Source organism: Haemorhous mexicanus, chromosome 6 (assembly GCF_027477595.1).
Source record: "Haemorhous mexicanus isolate bHaeMex1 chromosome 6, bHaeMex1.pri, whole genome shotgun sequence".
In the NCBI taxonomy this organism is placed as follows: domain Eukaryota; kingdom Metazoa; phylum Chordata; class Aves; order Passeriformes; family Fringillidae; genus Haemorhous; species Haemorhous mexicanus.
The window spans coordinates 55,691,589-55,713,308 of NC_082346.1; the positions used below are offsets into that span (position 1 = coordinate 55,691,589).

The following is a 21,720-nucleotide window of genomic DNA, read 5'->3' on the forward strand; positions in this document are numbered from 1 at the left end:
TTGAAAGGTTGCTATTGCTTGTGTTAAACTTGTTTGGCTGTGTAACAGTGATAAACACTTGGTTCTGGGGAGTGATGTGAAGTTCAGTCAGAAAAATTTATATTTATATTTTTACAATCTCCACACTAGGTATGTTGTAAAGGGATAACATCCTCACTGAGTTTTGTTAATTCTCTTAATCCAGTACAAGGGAAGCCTTCAAAGGGACTGGGGGTTTTTTGGTCCTTAGTAGTGTCCTGTCTGACCGAGGGCTGTAGAGGTGTCTTGTTCTCAAGATGTCATTGATATTTATTGATATGAAGCCTCCAGAACTGCAGTTGGTGTAAACCTGCAGGCAGCGAGTAAAACATTTAAGGCTGGCAAGACAAAATAATACCATAGTTTGTTAGCTGGCAAAGTAGTCACAAAGAAGAAGTAGAAACTAGGAGGAACTGTGAGAGAAACGAGGAAATTGCATGCAGGTTCCAGGTAAAAGAGTCTTTTAATGACACTTTACAGTTGGAATAATGAACACTGTCGTACACCAGCAGGTATTTGTGTCTTATGTACACTTGGCTTCCAGTAGCACATTCCTAAAGTCTGTGTTTACTACAGGAGGAAGCAACATGCTCCTTCCTTTCTTACATTGCTGCGAAACATGTTTTGTGAATCTAAATTTTCAGTTAGGGAAAGCACAGCTTTCTCCATGAACACCTTAATAAAGGTAAGAAATGCTTTAGATAGCAGTGAATGTGAAGTTGAGATTATGAATACTATGACAAGTCTGGGTAAAGGGTCTGTGACTTTCTCCTGAAATCTCAACTTCAAGAATACTTTTTTATTAGAGCTGTAGAAACTGAAATTTCTAGTGTAACTAGAAACTTTTAGTATAACTAGAAATTCTAGCACAAGTGGTTTAGAGGGCTTTACATTTTTTTAAATGTATTTTTTTTCCTTCTTCCAGATTGTTCCCAAATGTGGTTTGGTTGTTGTTTTTTTTTTTTTTTTGTTTGGGTTTGTTGTTTTTTTGGTTTTTTTTTTTTTCCATCTAATATAAAAATCTTAACAAAACTCCCACTTTTTTTCCCAAACCCTAAGATGTTGGTCATAGATAATACAATCTAACAGTGTAGTGTACAGTGTAGACATTGAAATCACTGAAGTCAAACCTGCTATCACTTCATTAAATAAGTGGACAATGGTTTTTTTTCCCCTTACATTCTGATAAACAATAAAATATAGGTAAATGAAAAGAGCATTACTGTTACTCTCTTTTTCCTTTTCCTTCCTGATTAAGAAGCAATCTATTCAGGCAAAGCTGAAGACATCATCTCAAATGGTAGGAAATTTCCCTCAGGATTAGTGAGAGGTTGAATTCTGTGCATGAGTAAATGTCTTCCATGCAGTTTAGTGTTCAGTAAAATATTCTGATGATGTCACATGCTGTGTTAATTTCAAGAGTTTGATTAGTATTTAGGACAGTGTAAAAAAGTATTTCTTTCTTACCTGTGTTCAGAGTACGCCATGTTCACTGGGATAAAATGGAAGAGCAGGAAATGTTTTATGAGAGTGAGTTAATTTCCATGAAAGACAGGTTAGATAGATTTTTTTTGAGTTTTGGATGTAGGCTTAGAAAACTTACTTTAGTTAGAGTGGAGAGAACTTCATGTGGAAGTGAGAGACTATGGTTTTAAGTTTTCTGGTATGGTCGTTTCTAGTTGCACAACATTTCAATGTTGAGTTCAAAAAGTGCTGAGCCATACTTGAAGTTGCATTCTCTTTCATTTACCAGATTCCTCTAAACTCTGCTGTGTTCAGAATTTCCTGGGAGGACTATTTTCGTTTAAGATGAGCAGCATTTTAAAATTAATTAAGTTGTATTTTATAGGCATTCTTGAGAAGGCAGTTTTGCAGTAATTATTTGTAATGAGCTTCTTGAAGTGCTTTGGATTTTTTCTTTTTATTTGCTGGTCTCTGACACCTTTGCCTTCACATACTTTCTTCTAATTGTAGAAGATGAAGTACACCTATGTCATTTTTTTACCTCTGCTGAGATTTAAAGGCTGGATTCATTAAGAGACAGCACAGATGCACTCTATCAGGAATTGGCAATGCAGAAATATTCTTCATGCACTTGGCAGCAGCAGTGTAGATAGGTAGACTGATTTGAGGAATATCTTCTGCTGTTCTGATAGACTTGAAATTGTGTTAGATTTGAAGCTGAGGATCTCTTTGACTAACAGAAAGTAAAAGAATAGCATTGATCGATAGGTCTTGGTTTAAGAACAAAGAAAAGTTGACACAAATACTCCAGTAATTTTTTGATTCCTACTTGGTGATTTCAGAGATGAAGAGACTTTGTTGTCTTAAGTTGCTATAATTTGTAAGCAAGTTGTTACTGATTTTTCATGCAGCGGATTTTTCTTGAAGGCACACCTTGGGAGGAAAAGGGCACTAGACTAGGTCACTAGAGGATGAGCCATGATTTTCTGGGACTGCATGCCAGGATGAGAATGACTGGGACATGCTCTTTGCCTTTACCCTTGTTGATCCTTGCTGGGGTTTGTTGTTGCCCAGTCACAGCAGGCAGAAGTGGGAATCATAGTGAGCAGTTGGGCTTTTGGGTGTCTGTGATTTGACACTTCTCTCATGTGAACCAAAGACTTGTGTGCTGTGTAGCAAAGGTAAAGGAAGTGTTAGACCTGCTGTAAAACAGGAATTGGAGGAAATCTGGATTGATAGAAATAGCTTTCCATTAAAACAGAGTACTTCAAATGCAAATATAAACTGGTTTTTCCTAGTTCTCTCTTCAAAGCACATGTAAAACCATTTTGAAAGTCAAAATTATCTTTAATTCCAAATATGATTTTCATGGCGTTTCTGGGAATATTTTATCTGAGTATATTTCTTTTGTGGAAGATAAAATGTTTCCTTTGTAAACAGAGCCAGAAGTTAAAAAAATCAAAAATTCATAGTGTTCAGCCACTTCCCCCACATAGGACTGTCATATGTATCTCAATCATGGACTTCCCCTAAACAGCAGAGGAAGAGATTAAAGTGTACTTTGTTCTGTGATCATCTGATTATCTTTTGATCTTTCCTGTTCTTTATCTGCTTCTACTAAAAGCTTGGTATAAAAATACAGATCACAGCTGGGGGTTAACTTCATAGATGAAATGCAATAGCTTTGTCTAGGGGTGCATGAGAGAAAAGAGGAAATGTACAGGAATCTGAATTGGAAATGCAGAAGAATACTCATCGTGAGCTTGGACAGCATTTCTCTTATCTGTTGTCTTGTGACCCAGGCTTTCAAAGCTTTAGAGGTCTTTTGATTTCTAAAAGATGCTTTTGATTTCTTGCACTTCAGATGACTTTATATTGTATTTTGGTAGCCTAGTGAGATTAGGAAGTAATTACTGAGAGCTGTAGATAGCAAGTGTAAGTCAAAATACAAACACTTTATTTTTACTGCTGTCTCAGGCTGAATCTTAAAGCTGTTTTGCCAGCCCTTGTGTCATGATTCAAAGGAATGCTGTAAACTTACAAAAAAGCAAGAGTTGAACATAGTGTCACATAAAAATCAGCTTTCCTTAATTGCACTGACTTACCTTTTCTGCTGTCTTTTTAATAGATAAAATTTAAGCCCTTTAAAAGTTGTGGTTTTTTCTTTTCTCTCATCTGGTGAAATATGTGTTTGACTAAATGTTAATTGTATTCAGCATATTTTTGGATAGTTCCTAGAAGTGTCAGTCCCTGGCTTCTTGGGCATTCTGAACTATGTTAATGCTGTGTTATTACTTATAAATATTACTAATCTAACCTCTTAGTGCTGGCGTAATTACTTTCCAAATCTGTCCTTTATTTAGAATAAGAAGTTTGTTACACTGAGCAGGAGGGAGTGTATGTTAGAGCTCTTTCATGACAGCATAGTCCAGCAGACTTGCTAAATTGAGATCCCTTGGACGGGGATGGTGTTTTGTTTGATCTTCTAAGACACTTCACATGGCTGTGTAGACTTGTTTTTGAAAGAAATACAGCCAAGGAAATAGATAAGTTAAAAGAATAAAACAATGTAAAACATAACATACCTTTTATTTTCAGCTCTTCAGTCATCTTGCAAGCTAAACTAGAACATGGGAAATAGACAATGTTTTTGATTAAAGTGACACACATTGTTGTTCTTTTGCAAGAATATCATGATAGCATCTTTTGATTATGCTTCTGATTTTCTAGGTCAGATAGGAAAAGAAGGAATAGCCTGTACCTTCCAAACCAAAAATAGTTTTCCTATTTGTTCAATAATTTGTACAGGCTAGAGCCTGTGGAGATTGTGGTGAAATGTGGTTTAATTGCTTGAGATCATAGCAGTTCAAGTATCAGAACAGGCCTTTTTGCTGCCTAAGAATATCACCTCATAATTGCTGCAATAAAAACTCCTGACAGGGGGGTGTTAAGTGCTGGGAGAGGTTGCTGGGAGATGTTGCACTTTGTTCACCCAGGGAGTTTTGAAAACTCAGCCGTGGACCTGACCTGACTTTGAAGATGGTCTCCTCTGAACAGGAGGTTGGGCTGGATGACCTCCAGAGGTGCCTTCCAAGCTCAGGAGCTGGGATACTGCACTGATGAGTGGCTCTGGAGAGTTTGCAAGTGGCAGAAGCTTCCTGTGTGGAGAATACTCAGTGCACATCATCTGTGTTTTCAAATGTTTGGCCTACTTGCTTATATCTGATTTTTCCTGTTGGTCTTCATCTGTTCTACTATACGTGATGTCCAGGTCGTCTTCACAGCAAGGAAGGTGCATGCTTATGAAATTGTAGGGAAAAGTTTAAAGTAGTTAAAATAGCCTATTTGTTTTAGCACAGAGGGAAAAAAAGTTTTAAGTATCAACAGTGCTTTCATTTCTGTACAGGAATTCAACTTAGTACTTGAGTGTAAATATAAAAGAAGATGAGGAGTGGTCTCATATTTCTCACTGTATAAAGTTGTATCAGTGTGGGTCACTTAGCAACCCTTCCTTACCCTCCTCAGAATATTCTCTCAGAACATGTCCTGGAAATACCTAAACCTCTGGTTAGTTGGTCCTCTATATATATATGTGCTCTGGAGAAATAGTAAATAGCATTTCCAGCATGAAAAATGCATGGAGGTAAAAATAAATAAATTAGTAGTTCCCCTGTGCTAACAGCAGGAGTGGACGTGCCAAGACCTCTGACCTCACACAAAACAAATGTGGATGATTGTCTGCTTTCAAACTGCCACTCCAGTGCTGCCTCAGTCATGGCTTCAGTCTTTCTTTGGAGTGATTCAAGCCACTTGCATTTTATTTATCTGTTGTTCAGTGCCCCTCCCAGACTCAGCAGTGGGGTTTTGCCAGAAGGCCAGGCTGAGGTGTGGTGGGTGTTGTGAGAATGATGCTCTGCAGTTGGACCCCTTCATGCTTGAGAGCTCCAGAGTAAAGATTTCCATGGCAGCTTTATTTTAATATTTTTGACATGTGTGCCCTGAGTAAACTGATAATATGTTGTCACCAATATACTGCTTTCAGCTTGCATTACTGTTTTAACAAGACATCAGAGTATGCCAATATGCGTTGCATATTTTAATAGCACTCAGAAGCAGAACCAACTCAGAAGACTTGTCTAAAAATGGAGAAAGAAAGGTGGGCATTCTTTTCACTGTGTTCTAGGAATTTATTATAACCTATAAAATGCTGAAATATAAGACAGAGAAGAAGTTCAGATTGTTTTAATAATTTAATTTTAAGATAAAGGTTTCTGTGTGCTAACTTGAAGCAATAATTCTTGGTGATAGAAAGCAAGTGAGTTGGAAAGACTGAAGATCTGGAAATCCCTTTCCTGGTACCTGGTTATGTGTCTCTCTGAAGATATCCTGTGGAGTATGGAAGAAAATTCTGTGAAGAGCAGTGAAACTGATGAAGTTTGTTTTCCTACTAATCTGTGCTCTACGTCCTTTTTTTTTAACCCCTACTCCCCCTTCCTCAAAAATGACCCCAACCAAAACCCAACCTAAAAAAAGGGCAATAAACCAACAAAAACCCCTTAATCTCCAGCCCACCCCTGTTTTTATGGTACAGGAGGAGACTGAGGCCATGAAGCTTGGTGGGACAAGAGGGAACAGGTGTTCCTGGCTGGTTTGTGTGTGTGTGCACTGACTGACTGATAGACCATGGGGGTGCACTTTTTTGGCCTCTTGCTCACTGGGACACTGCATTAAGTTTCTCTTTCTGTTCCACTCATAGCTGTTCATTTTCATGGAAACACTGTCCAGTTGGTTCCAATGTGGTTTTGGGAGGCTGAGAGGAGAGACAGCACAATCACAATCCCTTATCTCATTAAAATCTAGACTGAAAAATTATACCCCAGGCTACCCAAAAAAAAAATGACCTAGTTAGGATGAGATGCTGAAGTTTGTGTGCTTTTACACATTTTAGATACAAAAATTTTTTGAAGAGGAAAGGTTACTTTTCTGCTCTGATTTTAAGCTCCCTGTCCCACTTTGTTTCTCTTTCAGAGCTTAATTTAGATATTGTGCATGCAGTGCTGTTCTGTTTGAGGAACTTCTGTTCTCAGTGCAAATTGTAATTTGATCAAAAAGCTTTGCTGTCCTGTAGTAATAACCACATAAAACAGTGTCTTGCATTATTCTCTTCCAAGGTACTGTAATGAAAACATTTATTTCTAATAGCTTTTTGCTCTTTTTGAATTTTAAAGCTGTGGCAAAATCTTATTTGCTTCATCTTGTCAGAATATTGAAACTGTCTTCATGCAGAGCCTTCTAGGTTCCTCATACAATCAAATTTTAAGGAGTGTTTTAGATTTATATGAGTTCTTTTTTTTCTGTTTTCGTTAGGATGCAAATTTATTTTGAATTTTTATAGAAGCTTTATTGTATTTCAGTGTCACAAACTGGCTTTATTCCCTAAGAACAAATCATAAAGATATGTGCTAATACAGAACACAAGTGCATATTTTTGGGATGTTTGCTCTTTGTGCAGTGAGAACAACACTCTTGCTTGAATAAGGAAAGAGCAAAATGCCTGTTGTTGGGGAATTCCTGTGCTTCCTAATTCTCAGAACAACTTAGTGAGTAAACTCACTTTTGCTTCCAGTTTCTAGGTTTCTGTACTGATAGTAGTATCTCTCTTAGTTAAGCACCAACAAATTGTTCTGACCTTGCAGTGTATACAGCTTGAAGTATCAGCTGGGGCTCAGCCTCAGTTGCTTGAATTCCACTTGCATTGAACAAGAGTAGTGACCAGACTGGAGCAAGCAGTGGCACAGTGTCACCCATCTGATGGCCACAACACTGTCCATTCAAGTGTGAATATTAGCAGATGCTGGCTGCAGGAGAGGTGGCAGCAGTGGACAGAAACAACCTTGGTGACTGTGCCTCTTTTTTTATGTGCTTATCTGTCCTGAAAAGTGATTGTCCAGGGTTTAACAGTTTTAAAAGACATCTGAAAGTCATATACTTTTATTGTGATAATCTTTTCCCACAGATAAGATACTGGAATGTAAGAACTAGCTGGTGATTAATTAGTCACTAAAATTTAGCTTGCTGAACAAGAGCCAGAGTCTTTGCCTGGATGGCACCTTGCCATGCATTTAAGAATCAGAGGCCCTCACCAGAACTGGCCCATCTTGGATGCCCTAGCTAGGCTCCTCTGCTTGCTCTCTGGAAGTATGTTAACTTCACTGCCATAAGTGCAGAGTGCCTTGCTGAGGTATGACTTCAAATTGCTTCTTGTTGGCAGTTTGAAACATGATTGTGGGGGAATAATCCAAGTCCTGCTATTAAAGGTTCCTGCAAAGGAAGAGAAGCCATTGCAGCTGACACCCTGTAGTGGCATGGAAGTCATAACAGAATGCTGTTTCCAAAAGGGTGGCAGCTGAAATGTTTGTATTTTCTGTGCTTGTGTTCACTGATCCCACATGCAGGGGTAGGAGCATGTAACTAATATGCATAAAGGCAAAGCTCTGTGCATACAGACAGACCTCACTTCTCCCATCCCCTTGTTAAATACAGCTTGTTCATTGTAATAAGGTCGTGGTGGTCTTGCAGGCTCAATACTCTGTTGTATTTTATGATAGTACTTCATGAATGGCTTCCCAGTTTTGCTGCACAAGAAAATGCTGGCATTCAGAGTATTGTGGAAGAGAATTCTTCACCAATCTGGCTGCTCTATTGCTGAGCTTGTTTAGCTTTTCTGGTCTGACATACTTCTTCATAAAATAAATAGAAAGCCCAAGACAGACAAATCTTTTAAGCATGTCCCATAGTATGTTTTATTTGTCAGTGTGCTTTCTGCTTCTTTTCTGTGACAAGATATCCAAGATGTCAGTTCCAAAAGTGGAGTCCTGTGGCACCCTGTGCACTTTATTCTGGTGTGAAATCTCTCTTGACAGCTGACAGTCCAGCCTGGAGCAGTTTTGGATCTCTGTGAAACTCTCACCTGCTGCTCATTTGGCATTCAGTGCTGTCTGTGTTAAGTCTTGAATATTCTCCTGTCACCCCTGCCTGCCTTCTTGTGACTAATTATTCCATTTCCTTGAAGAAATCATGCTTTTGGAAGACTTCACATCTCCAGTCATCTTTTGTTCAGAAGAAACTTAATGGGGAAGCAGACATTCAGTAGTTGTGGACTGTGACTTGGAAGTTTGGAAACTTTGTGCTCTCTTGACTTGACAATTCTCCTTTCAGCATCTCTTGTAGTGCCTCTTTTTCTGTATTTTTTTGTGGGTTAGAAGCAGGTCATGCCTTGTTTCTTCTGTCATTTTAAGGAAAGTAATGTTCCCTGTGTTGTTCCTGCAAATCAACATGATTGAAGTTGGCCTTTGACTTCAAGAATTGCCAGAATAGTGGAGGTCTTGAATATGATTTAAAAAAAAAATATACAGCTGCACAGGGGAAAGAGGTATTAATACCTATAAATCAAGGAACTGAGACATTTACAGATTCCTAAACTGCAAGTGCCAAATGAAGCTTTTCCAATCAGACATAAGAAGCAAGTCCCTAGGTAGCTAAGTTTCAGCAGTCTGAACACTTAAGGAGTTGTACTTTTTTCCATCTCTTGCTAATCTTTTCTCTTAAAACCACAGAACAGTGTCAGGTCCTAAGCTCATGACTGCATTTCCCCATGTCCAGCCACTGATGTACAGCAGCTGCACTCATGCCTTGGGCAGTCTTTAAATTTAGACTACCTTTGTGAGCTGCTTTCCTTTCTCATTCATGGCACTTCTGTGAACCTCCTTGTCTGAATCATGTTCTCAACATCAATCTCATTTCTTTTGTGCTGGTTACAATCTTGAGTTGCCTCTTCAGTGTCATTGTGACCTGCTTGCTGGTGAAACTCTAGCTAAGGTCTGAAATAATCTGAATTTCCTCGTTAATGAGAAGTGTGAGTCACTTTCAGTCCAGCACAGACTTGTTGGTTCTTTCACATATTGTTCTGTCAAGACATAGGTCTCTGCACTCTTTGAAAAGCAGACAAGGAATAGACTAACAGTAATTCAAATTATGGATCAGAATTTTTAGCAGCTTTTCAGTTCATAGAACCTGTTGGGGTTTTTTCTTTCTTTTTTTTCCCCCCTTTCTTTTTTTTTAATTTGTTGTGTGTTTGTGTTGTTTTGTTGGTTTAGAATAAGACACAATCACTGTGTCTGTGTGCCAAGTTATGAGAATGGGTTCCTTGGGCTCTCTCTGAGTTTGATGGAGATCAGAGAGGCTTTCCCCTGGGCAAGGGGGCAATGAAGTGAGAATTCTTCACTCAACACCTCTACCCTTGCTCACCTGGTGTTGTAAAAACATGAAATGGTCTCAGCATTGAGTCACAATGATTTTGTCTTTTGTTTCTGTAAATAATGGCATCAGAAATCAAAGAAAATTCTGTACCCATTTAGTTTGCAGGGAGAATTCTGTACCAAAATTCCAGATGCAGAAATTACCTACAAGTGAATATGTTTCATTACAAATGTGTGGTGTTGGGCTTAGCAAGGGAAGGTAAGATACCACAAAAACTGTGTACAAGAGGGTTTGTGTATTTGGAATGTGAGGCATTTGACTCCCTTTGTGGCATTTGTGGACATACTTTGAGAAGTGAATAGAGCCTCATTTCTTCATCCTGCTTCCTCCAACTGTGCTTTCTTCTGGATATGCTGAGCCTTTCTAAGAGCACTTACACTTGCTTGACTACAAGTTTAGCTAGGAAATGACGAAAACACATTTTAAAACTTAAAATATTAAGGGATATTATTCTTCTGTTGCTCTGCTGTTTGCATGCTGACCTAGAAGACGGGTTGTCCAAGATAATAGGTACTGTAATTTACTCTTCAGCTGGATTAATTGCTTCCTCAGCTACCTGTCAGTTGTGCTTAGCCCTGGTAAATTAATCAAATGGCCATGTTACATAGGCCCTTCTCTGCTGTCAGTTAGACTTTGCTCAGCTGTTCTCTTCAGGTGAAGATGTGCCATGAAAAGGTTGGGGAGTATCTAATGTGTAAAGCCGTTTTGTGGTGTTGTGAAGCAGACTTAAAGCAGAGTGTCTTACACTATGCTATTGCAAAGGGATAGACAGGAAAAGTGGGCAGGAGCTGGGCAGGCTCTGGGTACCCTGTGTAGGACATTGGTGGTTATGTGCTTTTGCAGTAGCATTTGAGCAGAATCACATGCAGTAGTGTACCAGAACACCTTCCTTATCACACCTCTTGCTGCCCCTAATGGTTGGACTTCAACATTAAGAAATACTTTTCAGAGCAAGAGAGAGAAAGATATGAAAGAATTCCTTATGTATTCCCAGACTGATGGCCATAATTAACACTTCATTTTCTGGAGCAGGTTTTAATTCGTTGCTTTCTGGAGCCTTTGAATTTGTAGACTATTTTACAGATTTGCTATGTGAAATATACTCAGGCGGTAATGTATGTATAATGTATGTTCACGTGATGTGTGGACACAGACCTGTTCTTGATGCTTTCTGATTTTATGCAATCTCTCAGATGCTCTGTTTGTTTTATTTAAATGGCAAAAGAGGTCCTCATTTCTCAGTTTTTCTCACTTTTGATTCACAGAAACTATCTTAGAGCATGGACCCCAGTAAGAAGTCAGAACCCCCTTTATCTGTAGAAATGGTACAGCAGAGGGCCAATCCTGACCGCAGCCCATCAGCATCCATCTATGTTCCAGAGCAAGGTGGCTACAAAGAGAAATTTGTGAATGCCGTGGAAGATAAGTACAAATGTGAAAAATGTCACCTCATCTTATGCAATCCTAAACAGACTGAATGTGGACACAGGTTCTGTGAAACCTGCATGAATGCCTTGCTGAGGTATGTTGTTTGTTCTGGTAGAGCATGTTGATACCTTTAGATGTTGTGAACTACTGACATTACTGTGAACACCGTTGCAGCTTTAGGAGTATGTTGAGCCTTCCACTGTTTCTTGCTTGAGTATTTGTTACTTGTGTGCTGGTGCATACATTTTTGATCTACTCTGGGTCAGGATAAGACAACTGGGTTTTCCATCAGTATTGTTGGAACAGTTGTTAAGGTGGTGAAATCCTGTGTAGAAATGTATTAGGTAAGAATTTCATTCCATGTGGAGCCCAAGTGGAGTAGCTGTTTCACAGGACTTCTGACTTGGGTAATCTGGGGTCAAATACACACAGTAAATTGTCTGTGTGAGGAAGTGAGCTTGTACACATTCCTTGGGGTGGTGCTGCCTAACCTGGCTGTGGACCCAGCCTCAGAATGGATGGTGGGGCCCTTGGATAAATGTACCTGCTTGTGGAGCAGTTTCCCTGTAGCCCTTCCAGCTGTTTGTTAGGGGACTTGCATGACCTGTGGACTGCAGGAGGGTCAGCAAGGCTGGCATCTCTATTACTGAGGTGTTTGGGCCAGAGTGCAAAGAGGTGAGTGAATGATAGAGATGCAAAATGAATGCTGAGAGGTGCAGTCTTTCCCAGTCTAGATAAGAATAAAAAGTGCAATCATTCAGGGAGTATCTAGGTTTTAAGTGCCTGTGCAACAGTAGATTTCTTTGCCTCTCAACTTTGGTGCATTACTGCTGGTTGTATTCAGTAGTGTGATTTCAAAACTTTGTGTAATGTTTGTAGACCATTCAGCACACTTCAGTCTCCTGGGGTACATAAGCACCAAATGTGTTCATTTACTACTGGAAAAGCAGAAATACAGAAGATACCTCGTTTGATGAATGTTGCATACTGGACTACTATCAGAGAGAGCATTTGACTTTGGAAGCCTTGGTGATCTGTTTACTTTTTGTGAGCACTCTGACTCTAGATGCTGGTTTATATGTCACATGGAAATACTGTAATCTGATATCTAATACTTAGATATCTAAGTCAAGGCTACATGCAGCATGGCAAGAGTATGGAAGTTATTACAATACTCAATCTCCTGATAAAGAGTAATCTCTGTACTGGGCAAACACAAGGGTCCATAGCTCACTAATGCACTCCTGCAGGTTTTGTGTCTATGGCATTTCAAATTTAAAACAACAACAAAAAACCCCACCAACTTTTCTTTTGATACACAGTGTGAAGTGAGGTGTGGTATTTAAGAAATGCAGTTATTTCTTATTCAATATGTGTTTTTTGAAGACTCTTACAAGGTTAATAACAGTGACTGCAAAAAACCAAACACCTGCCATGCTTGGATGTGAACAGGTTGGCAGAGCAGATCCTTGACAATCTAAGCAGTAACAATTCTGGCATTGCTAGAGTCTGGGCAGTTTTCCTTCCCTGCTGTGAGACATGCACATGTGCTTATTACAGTGTAGCTAGAATATGTGTAATTTTATCTTACTGACTTTCCAACCTGTCTGTTACTGAAAAGAACATGTGCTTAAGGCCACTGAGTTATTTCAATTTATTTAAGTGCTTGTTGTAAACAAATCCTTTATTAAAATAAAATTTACATCCATCCCTTTTTTTTTTTTAATAAAAAAGCATGCCATAAAATTGAGACTAAAATGGGTTTATGTTGGTCCTGTATTTGGCACAAAATTTTTTCATTCAGTGTTGATACACTGCTGCATACACAAACACAGTAATTGTATGCTAGCAACTTCTGTTCCAGGGTTGTTTGAGGACAAGGAATTTGGAGTTAGTGGAGATAAAGCAGTAAAGATGTCTACTCAGTATGCAAGAGTAGTTTGAAAAAGCAAGTAGGATGCTTGAGTGAATTCAGTAAGAGCAAGGAAAGCATGACATTGTATTAAACACTATATGCCCTGATGTAGTTTAGATTACTTTTTTTTTCTTCCTGACTTATGAAAAGCATTACAGGTATTGAAGCTTCGAAGTACTTAAGATGCTCAGAAATATGATGAGACACAAAATGGTTGGTTTGAAGAGCAGAAGCCAGCGAGATGATTTGAAATAACCATACAGAATATATAACATAATTGAACTTTTTCAGCCTTTTACATTGATTTGCACTGCTGCTAGCAGCCACAGCCTGTCAGTGAGTTGCTTCATGGAAGAATTCACACAGCTTTTACCTGGTGCTTTTCGTCTCGGTGCTTTACAAGGGAGATAATTTTGACTATTCCCATTTTATGTGGGGAAAAGGAGCTAAAAAGGAACAGAATCACAGAATCACTAGGTTGGAAGAGGCCTTCAAGATCACGAAGTCCAGCCCAGCCCTTACACCTGAACTAAAGCATAGCACCGAGAGCCACATCCAGTCTGTTTTAAACACATCCAGGGATGGCGACTCCACCTCGAACGAAGCAGCCTGCTCTGGTGGAAGGTGTTCCTCTCCATGGTAGGGCAGTGGAACCAGATGAGCTTTGCTCTCTTCAACCCAATCCATTCTATGATCCTGAGGGGTTTACACTACAACACTTGGCAGGTCAGAGTCAGAAACAGCTGTAGAAACTCAGGTTTTCTGCACTCCAGTTTCTCATGACAGTCTGCCCTGCTCCTGATTCTGCCTGTTGTCCAAAAGGTCACAGGTTTAATAATTAGTTTACTAAGACAGTTACAAGGCAGTATTTCAGATAGAGGAGGCAGCAAGCATCTATAATGGTTGCTAAAACCAGAACACACTTGACGGACATGGACATAAATACTTTTTTACCCTAAAAGGATGCATAATTGACTATCAAAGAAAGTAAATTTTCATTAGGTATTGTGTGAAAAACAATAATTAAAGAGACAATATGCCTGTTTTCACAGATTTAGAAATGACAACAATTTTGGATCAGGTGCAGACTGAAAAAAAGGAATGAGTTTTGCCAACTTCAAGTTTGTTGAAATAATGTTGTATTTTCTCCTTATAATGAACTATATCCACTTTTAATGGTTTTAGAATGTATTGAATAATCAAAATGAAGTGCCTCATAAATGAAAATTTTTGTACTGCAAAAGTTCAGATGAGCTAAAATAGTTCTTTCTTTTCTTTTCTCTTCAGATCTTCTAGTCCAAAATGTACAGCGTGTCAAGAAAGCATAGTAAAAGATAAGGTATTAAAATAATTTCTTATTCAAGAGTATTGAACTGTGTGGCCTACACAAGTTGTTACTGTTATGTGGTAATTATTTCATAAACCTAATAAGCTGCCTAAAAAGTAGGTTTGTCATAAAACCTAAGCCATGCATTTTATAGAGGTAGGTGGCTCATTTTCCCTGTTAACCTCATGGTAGAAAACACGTCAGCTTCATCCCAAAAGGTCCAGACAGGTGTCACATCTTGTATTCATAGCTGGGAGCTGCAGCAGCACATTGCACTTGTCCTCCCATCAATCAAGAGGATGATAAGAAATATTCCCTCTCCTGTAGATGCAGGGATGTGACAGGTCTAGGTGAACACTGATTTGGCTCTAGACCAGTGGCTCCTGTTTCACTCCTCTCTTTTGCGGCGTGGTGTTCAGTGAACCCCACTGGAATTGGGATAGTGGGGAGTCACAGTAATGGTAATGGGTCAGATTCTTTTTAGAAGTATAAGTTATTTCAGTGATACCCTCTACACTGTTATTCACATTAAAACCTTTTGCTGCCTTTGAAAAGTTGAAGGTAGAAAAGCTTCTTGGCTTAGTACATGGTTTATGTTGTTTGACATTATTGCTAAAATGTTCAGTAAATTATTTGTGCTAGTAGTCTTTCTTGCCTAAGTGAATACTTGTGTTTGTAACCATTTTGAAGAAAAGGTTGATGGGTATGTTATTGTCTCTTTGTTTTAATCCAAAACAGTTCTCTGAACAGTGCTCAGTGTAATTTGGTTTTGACATGGATGGACTCTACAGGAGCTCAGACTTGTGATGCCTAATTTATTTGTTCTTATAGCTCTGACTTTCTGGCTCTTAATATACATAAATATGTACATTTGTCATGAAACTTCAAGTATCTTTAAAACAGGACAAGAAGGCCAATGTATACTAAATGCCTGTTAGACTAACTGTGCAAATCAGTTTTTCAATGAAACTGGACACCTCCCTTCCCACAGACTGCTGAAGTCGTAAATCACAGAAACGCTTTTAGTCTTTGAAAAACTTTAAAGGTTGTCTTCTTACCTTACCTTCAGTCAGCAAAACTATGCATACTGACCCTGTGAATTACTTTGGAAGAGATACTGCAGCATAGCCAATTGATTATTTAAATGAGACTTGTTGATTCATTAAACTTCCCACACGCTTCTGAAAAGTAAATAGAAATCAGTGACCTGTGTCAGATGGGATCAGATGAGAGTGATTGCAGTGTTCCCTTCTTCACTGATACTAGGGATAGGTTCATAGTCACTGTGGGCAGGTGGATTATAATTCTTGGTTAAGTGTTAGCATGCAGAACCATTCCATAATTACAGGAGTGCTGCTGTGTGCACATTATCACAGGAGTCTGTTTATCAGAAAAGCAGTCATAGGTTGGGCTTGGTTCTTGAGGTATTTCCCAATGGCTATTACAGCAGTTGAAAAGCAATTAGAAGTTTATCTCTGGTTTTGGATTTTAAAATAGCAGTAATGGTTTTCAGTTCTCATCTCTCTCTAGTTCCTGCCTGTTGTAGTTTGGCTTCTTGACAGTTCAGTTGTGTTGTCTCTTATAGGGTAAAACTCAAGCCCCAGCCTCTCTATTTGTAACTTCTTCCAGTTTTATTGTGGACAAAAAACTGAAAGTGCTTATAAACATTAAAATGGGGAGATAGATAAAGCCTGCTTATCTGTGAAATAAAAAACCTCCTTCCCTCCAAAACCTTAGGAAATATCTGTAATTTTACCACTGAAATGCAGGTAGGTATTCCAGCCATCCAGTCTGGTAATTTTGGGACCATCATCCATGAAATGTTTCCTCTCCAAACTACTGTGCTTTGAGTCTCTTTTGTTCTATGGTGCTGTGCCTAATACAGCAGCTCCCCAAACAGTGGAGAGAGTTCTTGCTTGTGCAGGCCTAATATTGGCAAGCAAAAAGCAAATTTGGTCCTTTCTTGTACCTTTCCCTTTATTGGATTTACAGTTCAGGTGAAACAGTAGTAGAGTATCTGTCCAAATACTCTTTCATTGAGCTGCTTCACAGTGGAGGAATCTCAGTGTTGTGAACGTTCTAGAAAAATAGAATTTTATTTCTGGCGCATAAAGCTAGAATTGAATGACACTGCTGTAGCTGAATTGCATGGCTTCTACTTTATTTGAACTTGCATATCCTTGACTGGTTTTCAGTTTCCAAAATAAAGTGATTTTTGATTTTTCAGGTATTTAAAGATAATTGTTGCAGGAGAGAACTACTTGCCCTTCAGATATACTGCAGAAATGAAAACAAGGGCTGTAAGGAACAGCTGTCTTTGGGTCAATTACTGGTAAGTTAATCTAACAGTCATAATCTTTTGAGTTAAAGAATGATGAAAAAATTCTTACAAATGAAAATCACAGTCAATTTCTTAACTTACTCTCACTGGTGGTTAATGTGGTTTAGAAATGTTACGATGGATTGAAACTGTTTTAAAACTCAGCTTTTTTATGAACTGTAAGAAATTATAAAAAAATCATGTGATTGTTTGGCACTAAAGCTTGGAAATGCAAATGTATGAACCAAATGAGAACTGGAAGGACAAATAGAATAGTGAAGAATCTTAATGTGTACTTGACAAATGTGAGAAATTTGATTTCTATTTTGGTGTGTTTTTATTTATCTTAATCCTCTCATGTGGTATTTATGCATAAAATAAATTTGGCTTCTCCAGAGTTGTGTAAAATAAGCTGTAGCTGTTTTGGTGAAGGCATGAGATAGCAGTAATTCAGCAATTCAACAGTTGTATGGTGTGGCTGCACAGCAGTTTGCAGTGAGATGTGTAGATTCTTGCTTTGAGTGAGCAAGCTCAGGTACCTAAACCAACTCAAAGCAGCATCTGTGTTTATGTGGAATAATATACTTTTAAAAAGAGTGATTACTTTTACTTTAAATAGCCTGTGTAGAATTTTGTGCTGTGTTAGAATGCTTTTGGTGTAGGAGTAGCTCATGTACATCTGTAATGCAGTGAGATCAGCTGTCCAGGTAAAGGGTCTGTACAGTCAGAAATGTATTCCTCAGTAGATTTGTCAGTGTTTGCTCTTGTGCGATGCAGTTCACAAAATAACTTCAGAACCAAAGTAAGGAGAGTTATTTAATGCTGGATGTCTTCAAAGGATGGGAGACATACACAAAACTTAACTGGATTGACTTTTTTTTAAATCTTTCAGATGCATTTGAGGACTGATTGTCAGTTTGAAGAACTCCCATGTCCTCGTGCTGATTGCAAAGAAAAAATACTGAGAAAAGATTTGCCAGACCATGTAGAGAAGACCTGTAAATACCGGGAGACAACCTGTAAATACTGTAAAAGCCAAGTCCCAATGATTATGTTGCAGGTGCAGTATTTTCTTGTGTATATACATCAAGATTCCCTACATTAATGTAGAATAATAACAACTCTTCTTGTCCTCTGTAGCTGGCAAAAGAGCTTTGGCCTCTCAGCCAGAATTAATAATTCAAAAAAGAAAATAGCTGACTTTCAAAACATGTCTTTTTCCTGGGGAAAAAAAAAAAAGTGCATTGTATAGGAAATATTTTCTTTATTCTGATGTTCAAATACTGCATTTTAAAAAGTTCAGATCCACTGCCTGGTATTGATACTGAAGTTAATTTTGCTGTGCTTTTTCGATTTTTTTACAATTTAGATAATAAATGCAACTACTATAATAACAATCAAAATATTGTGCAAGAACAGCATAAGCATTGCAATTGACTGGAAAAATAGCATCTTCTGTGTAATCTTGTTTGGGTACTGTGTGATCTGTTAGGGGAAGAAGGGAAGAACGTAAAACCAATTCTGTCTTACGAGAGGAAAGGAAGACTGTAAAAGCAAATTGTACCTTGGCATAACCAGCAGTGGTTCATGACAGGCCTAGGATGAGTTACTGCTGTTCTTGGCATCAGAATAGCTTGTCTGATAGGCAACATATTGAGGGTTAGAAATACAGAGCAGAGGTTGAGAAAGTCATGCTTACATTACACATAGAATTTTAACTTGACTGTGTTTATGTTATTTCATATGGAAAGGTATTATGCTGAATCTATCTTGGTATGATTTTAAATATTCTTTTTTTAAATTTTTTTTTTTAAATTCTGTCTACGTAGTTTTAGTAGTTTGATGGTCTTGGATCTCACACCTTCTTACTACAGTAAGAGTGATGAAATTTTATTCTCATTTGTGTTCCTGTGTGGTGTTTGTTAGGTGAAGTCTGACAATGAAGAGAAGTGTTCTTTGCTTGGAGATGTTACAAAAAGGCATAGGTAGAAACTTGCCAAGTCCTGGTTTAGATTTGGTTCTGTTATTTGAGTGCACACTTGCAGGGGCTGGTAGTTCAATAACTGTGCCTTACCTAGAATAAAGTGCTGAGACATGAAAATACACAGAAAAAATTAAGGTCTGCCCTGTATTTATTCTTGTACATTCTGATACAGAGGTGAAGTGTATTTAGGTAGATTATGGATGCTGTTCTCCCAGAATTGTGATTAGCTGGGGATTGGCATGAGGCAAAAAGTGATATTAAAAAATGTGTGGTGTCTTAACACAGAAACAGTGAATTTTAACTATGTTCTGCAGTCTGGATTGGCTGATATTTTTGGGGCTTTTTCCTAGATTTTTAAAAGTTCAGTGGTTATAGAAATGCAGATAGGCTTCTTTGTTGTGGCCTGATAAAATGTTGTCTCACTATACTTTAGTAATAGGAATCAGAAGCTTAATGACACTGTATGTTTGAATCTCAGAATCACAGAATGGTTTGACTTGAAGGGTACCTTAAAGATCATTCTTGTTCTAACCCTTCTGCTGTGGGCAGGGACAGTTTCCACTCAACCAGATTGCTCAAAACCACATCCAACATGGCCTTGAATGCTTCCAGGGACTAAGCATTCACTATTTCTCTGGAAAATCTCTTCCAGTGCCTCACGACCCTCACAGTCTAGAACTAATATCTAATTTAAATCTGCCCTCCATCAGCTTAAAGCCCTTTTCCCTTGTCCTATCTCTACATGCCTTTGTTAAAAAAGTCCCCGTCTGGCCTTCTGTAGTCCCCTTTAAGGTTTCTTTTTACTTCTCATTTGAGTTTTGTCACCCTGTTGACAAAACTGGATTTTTAGAGATGAGCTTGAGTTCATCTCTGGGTTCTCTAGCCTAGAATTTTCTCTAATGTAATAATGACTGAAGCTGGCCTCAGTGACTTGAACTGAAAACGGAGGTAGGGGGAGCAGACTGAGAAAAAAGGTATGCAAATGGAAACAAAAAAATTTACTGGAGAACATGTGGTTCATGTCTTCATAGAATCCCGTGACCGGTGGGGTAGGAAATCCCCGTTGCTGGAGGCAGACTCCAACAAGTTAACAATGTTAGTAGAAAGCTTTTTTAGATTGCATTTGTCTTGCCTACATGCTTACTTGGTGACTTTGCCTTCTAATGTCCTTTGTTCAAACCATCTAAAAATTTAGGGTTTCTTTTTGTCACAAATCTAAATTTTCCATCCTCTACCTCCTGACAGATAAAGATGGTGCATTGTTAAAATGGAAATGAGTAGTATGTAATGCTTCTGGATTTTTCTGTGTATAATCTAAGGCTTGTCCTGTAACACTGATACTTAGACAGCAGCAGTGTGACAGGGATCTGCAAGGACTGAACTGTTTTGTGCCTGGGCTCCTCCCTGAAACCCTGGCCATAAACCAGACCCTGCCAGGACAATCTGGGCTCTGCCCCATGGTCTGAAATACAGCTGAGCTGACTGGGATAATGTTGGGGACGACCCCAGACATTGTCCCTTGCTCCCTGTCACTGCTCTGGAGCCAGACATGTTCCTAATGTGGCACTGGGTCTTCTGGGAGCTGTGTTAATATCCTGCCCTGCCCTCACCTGTGCTGGGAGCCCTGCATGTGCTATCACCTGTGGTTTGTGCTGGGTTTGGTGTTTGCCTTTATGTACTCAACTGGGTGAATTGAGACTAGGAGGGAGAGAGTTCTGCCACTGGGCTGGGGTTACTCTGTTGTATCCTGAAGTTTCTGGAAAGGCTTGCCTTGGCTTCAGTGGGTGGACACTGGGATGTGGAGCAAGGAGGAAACCAGGAGAGAATGCTGAGAAGTTGCATGTTGCCTTCTTATCATGAGCCAAGACTCAGTGTCACAGCCTTTGTCAGATGGTTTGGGTAGGTTAGGGAACAGGATCAGGGAATTAAAATTAGGGAATGAACATTAGAAGGGAGTATAACTTGTCTGGGTTTGTAGTTGATAAATAAGGACGTGTGTAGGGCATCAGGCTCCTAAAGCCACATGGTTGTGTGAGATGTTTCCCTTTAGCACAATTCCAGGTGTGTTCAAAATGAGAGGCCCAGGTCCAGCTCTTGACTCTGACCAGGAGTGGTGCTTTGGGGCTCCTCCTGTCAGAAGAGCATTGCTGTCACCCTGACAGGCTGCTCTGAGGAGAGGGGTTGGCACTGCTCCTGGCTGGGTACCCTGGTGGGGAGGGACTGAAGGTGGCTCAGGAGGTGTCCCAGCTCTCTGGCTGAGGAGCAGCTGAGGGTTCCCTGGTCCCTGTCACTGGGGCTGTGCCACAGCCCAAGTGAATGAGTGTGAATGGGGAGCATGGCAGGGTAGATGGCTCAGGACAGCGTCTGATGGCCTGCTCTGAAAGGAGGAGATACACAACTTCAGATAGTGGCAGGTTTATGCCAGAATTCTGACCAAGGCCTTTCACATCTTGGAGATCAGATCTCCTTTACATCTTGGTTTTGTTTCAAAAAATACATCTGGTTACTGGGCAAAAAGGGCATACTATTTGTTCTTCCCTTTCAAACAGGTTTATAAATCTAGAGCTTTGTTCCCTTTGCTTTTCTTAAGTACCAGAAATGAAGCAGTGTGTTTCAAGTTGAATGGGATATGTGTGAACGAGAAACGGATTTTTCATTTTGTTGAGAAAACAAAGTTTACTTGGGCCTGACTTTCTTCTCTCACTGGGGTGGTAGGGTTTTACAGCTATGCTGAGATACTTGTCATCTGGATTCAGGTTAAAATCCCTGCCCAGCATTGTGATGTCTAACAGTGAGTCTTAGTATCAGGTGCTTGGGAATCATCAAAATTAGAAAAGAATTGGAAGGGAATCTCCGTGCATAGGAAAGAGAATCTCTGAGAGTGGGCAGTGTGCATTTCTGATTAACTTTTCCATGCAGTGTATACCCTCACTAGAAAGGACATC

At 39.2% G+C, this 21,720-nt stretch overlaps 1 protein-coding gene across 16 annotated transcripts in view; it reads left to right on the forward strand.

The window, feature by feature from the left end:
* Positions 1 to 21,720, forward strand: part of TRAF3 (TNF receptor associated factor 3) — a 69,974-nt gene that overhangs the window by 24,573 nt on the left and 23,681 nt on the right. For all 16 annotated transcript variants that reach the window (XM_059850368.1, XM_059850370.1, XM_059850376.1 and 13 more), the window contains 4 exons: positions 11,067 to 11,323; positions 14,432 to 14,483; positions 16,699 to 16,803; positions 17,684 to 17,851. In XM_059850368.1, coding sequence (XP_059706351.1) covers positions 11,082 to 11,323; positions 14,432 to 14,483; positions 16,699 to 16,803; positions 17,684 to 17,851 — 567 coding nt within the window. In that variant the 5' untranslated portion in view covers positions 11,067 to 11,081. The remainder of the gene's footprint in view (positions 1 to 11,066; positions 11,324 to 14,431; positions 14,484 to 16,698; positions 16,804 to 17,683; positions 17,852 to 21,720) is intronic.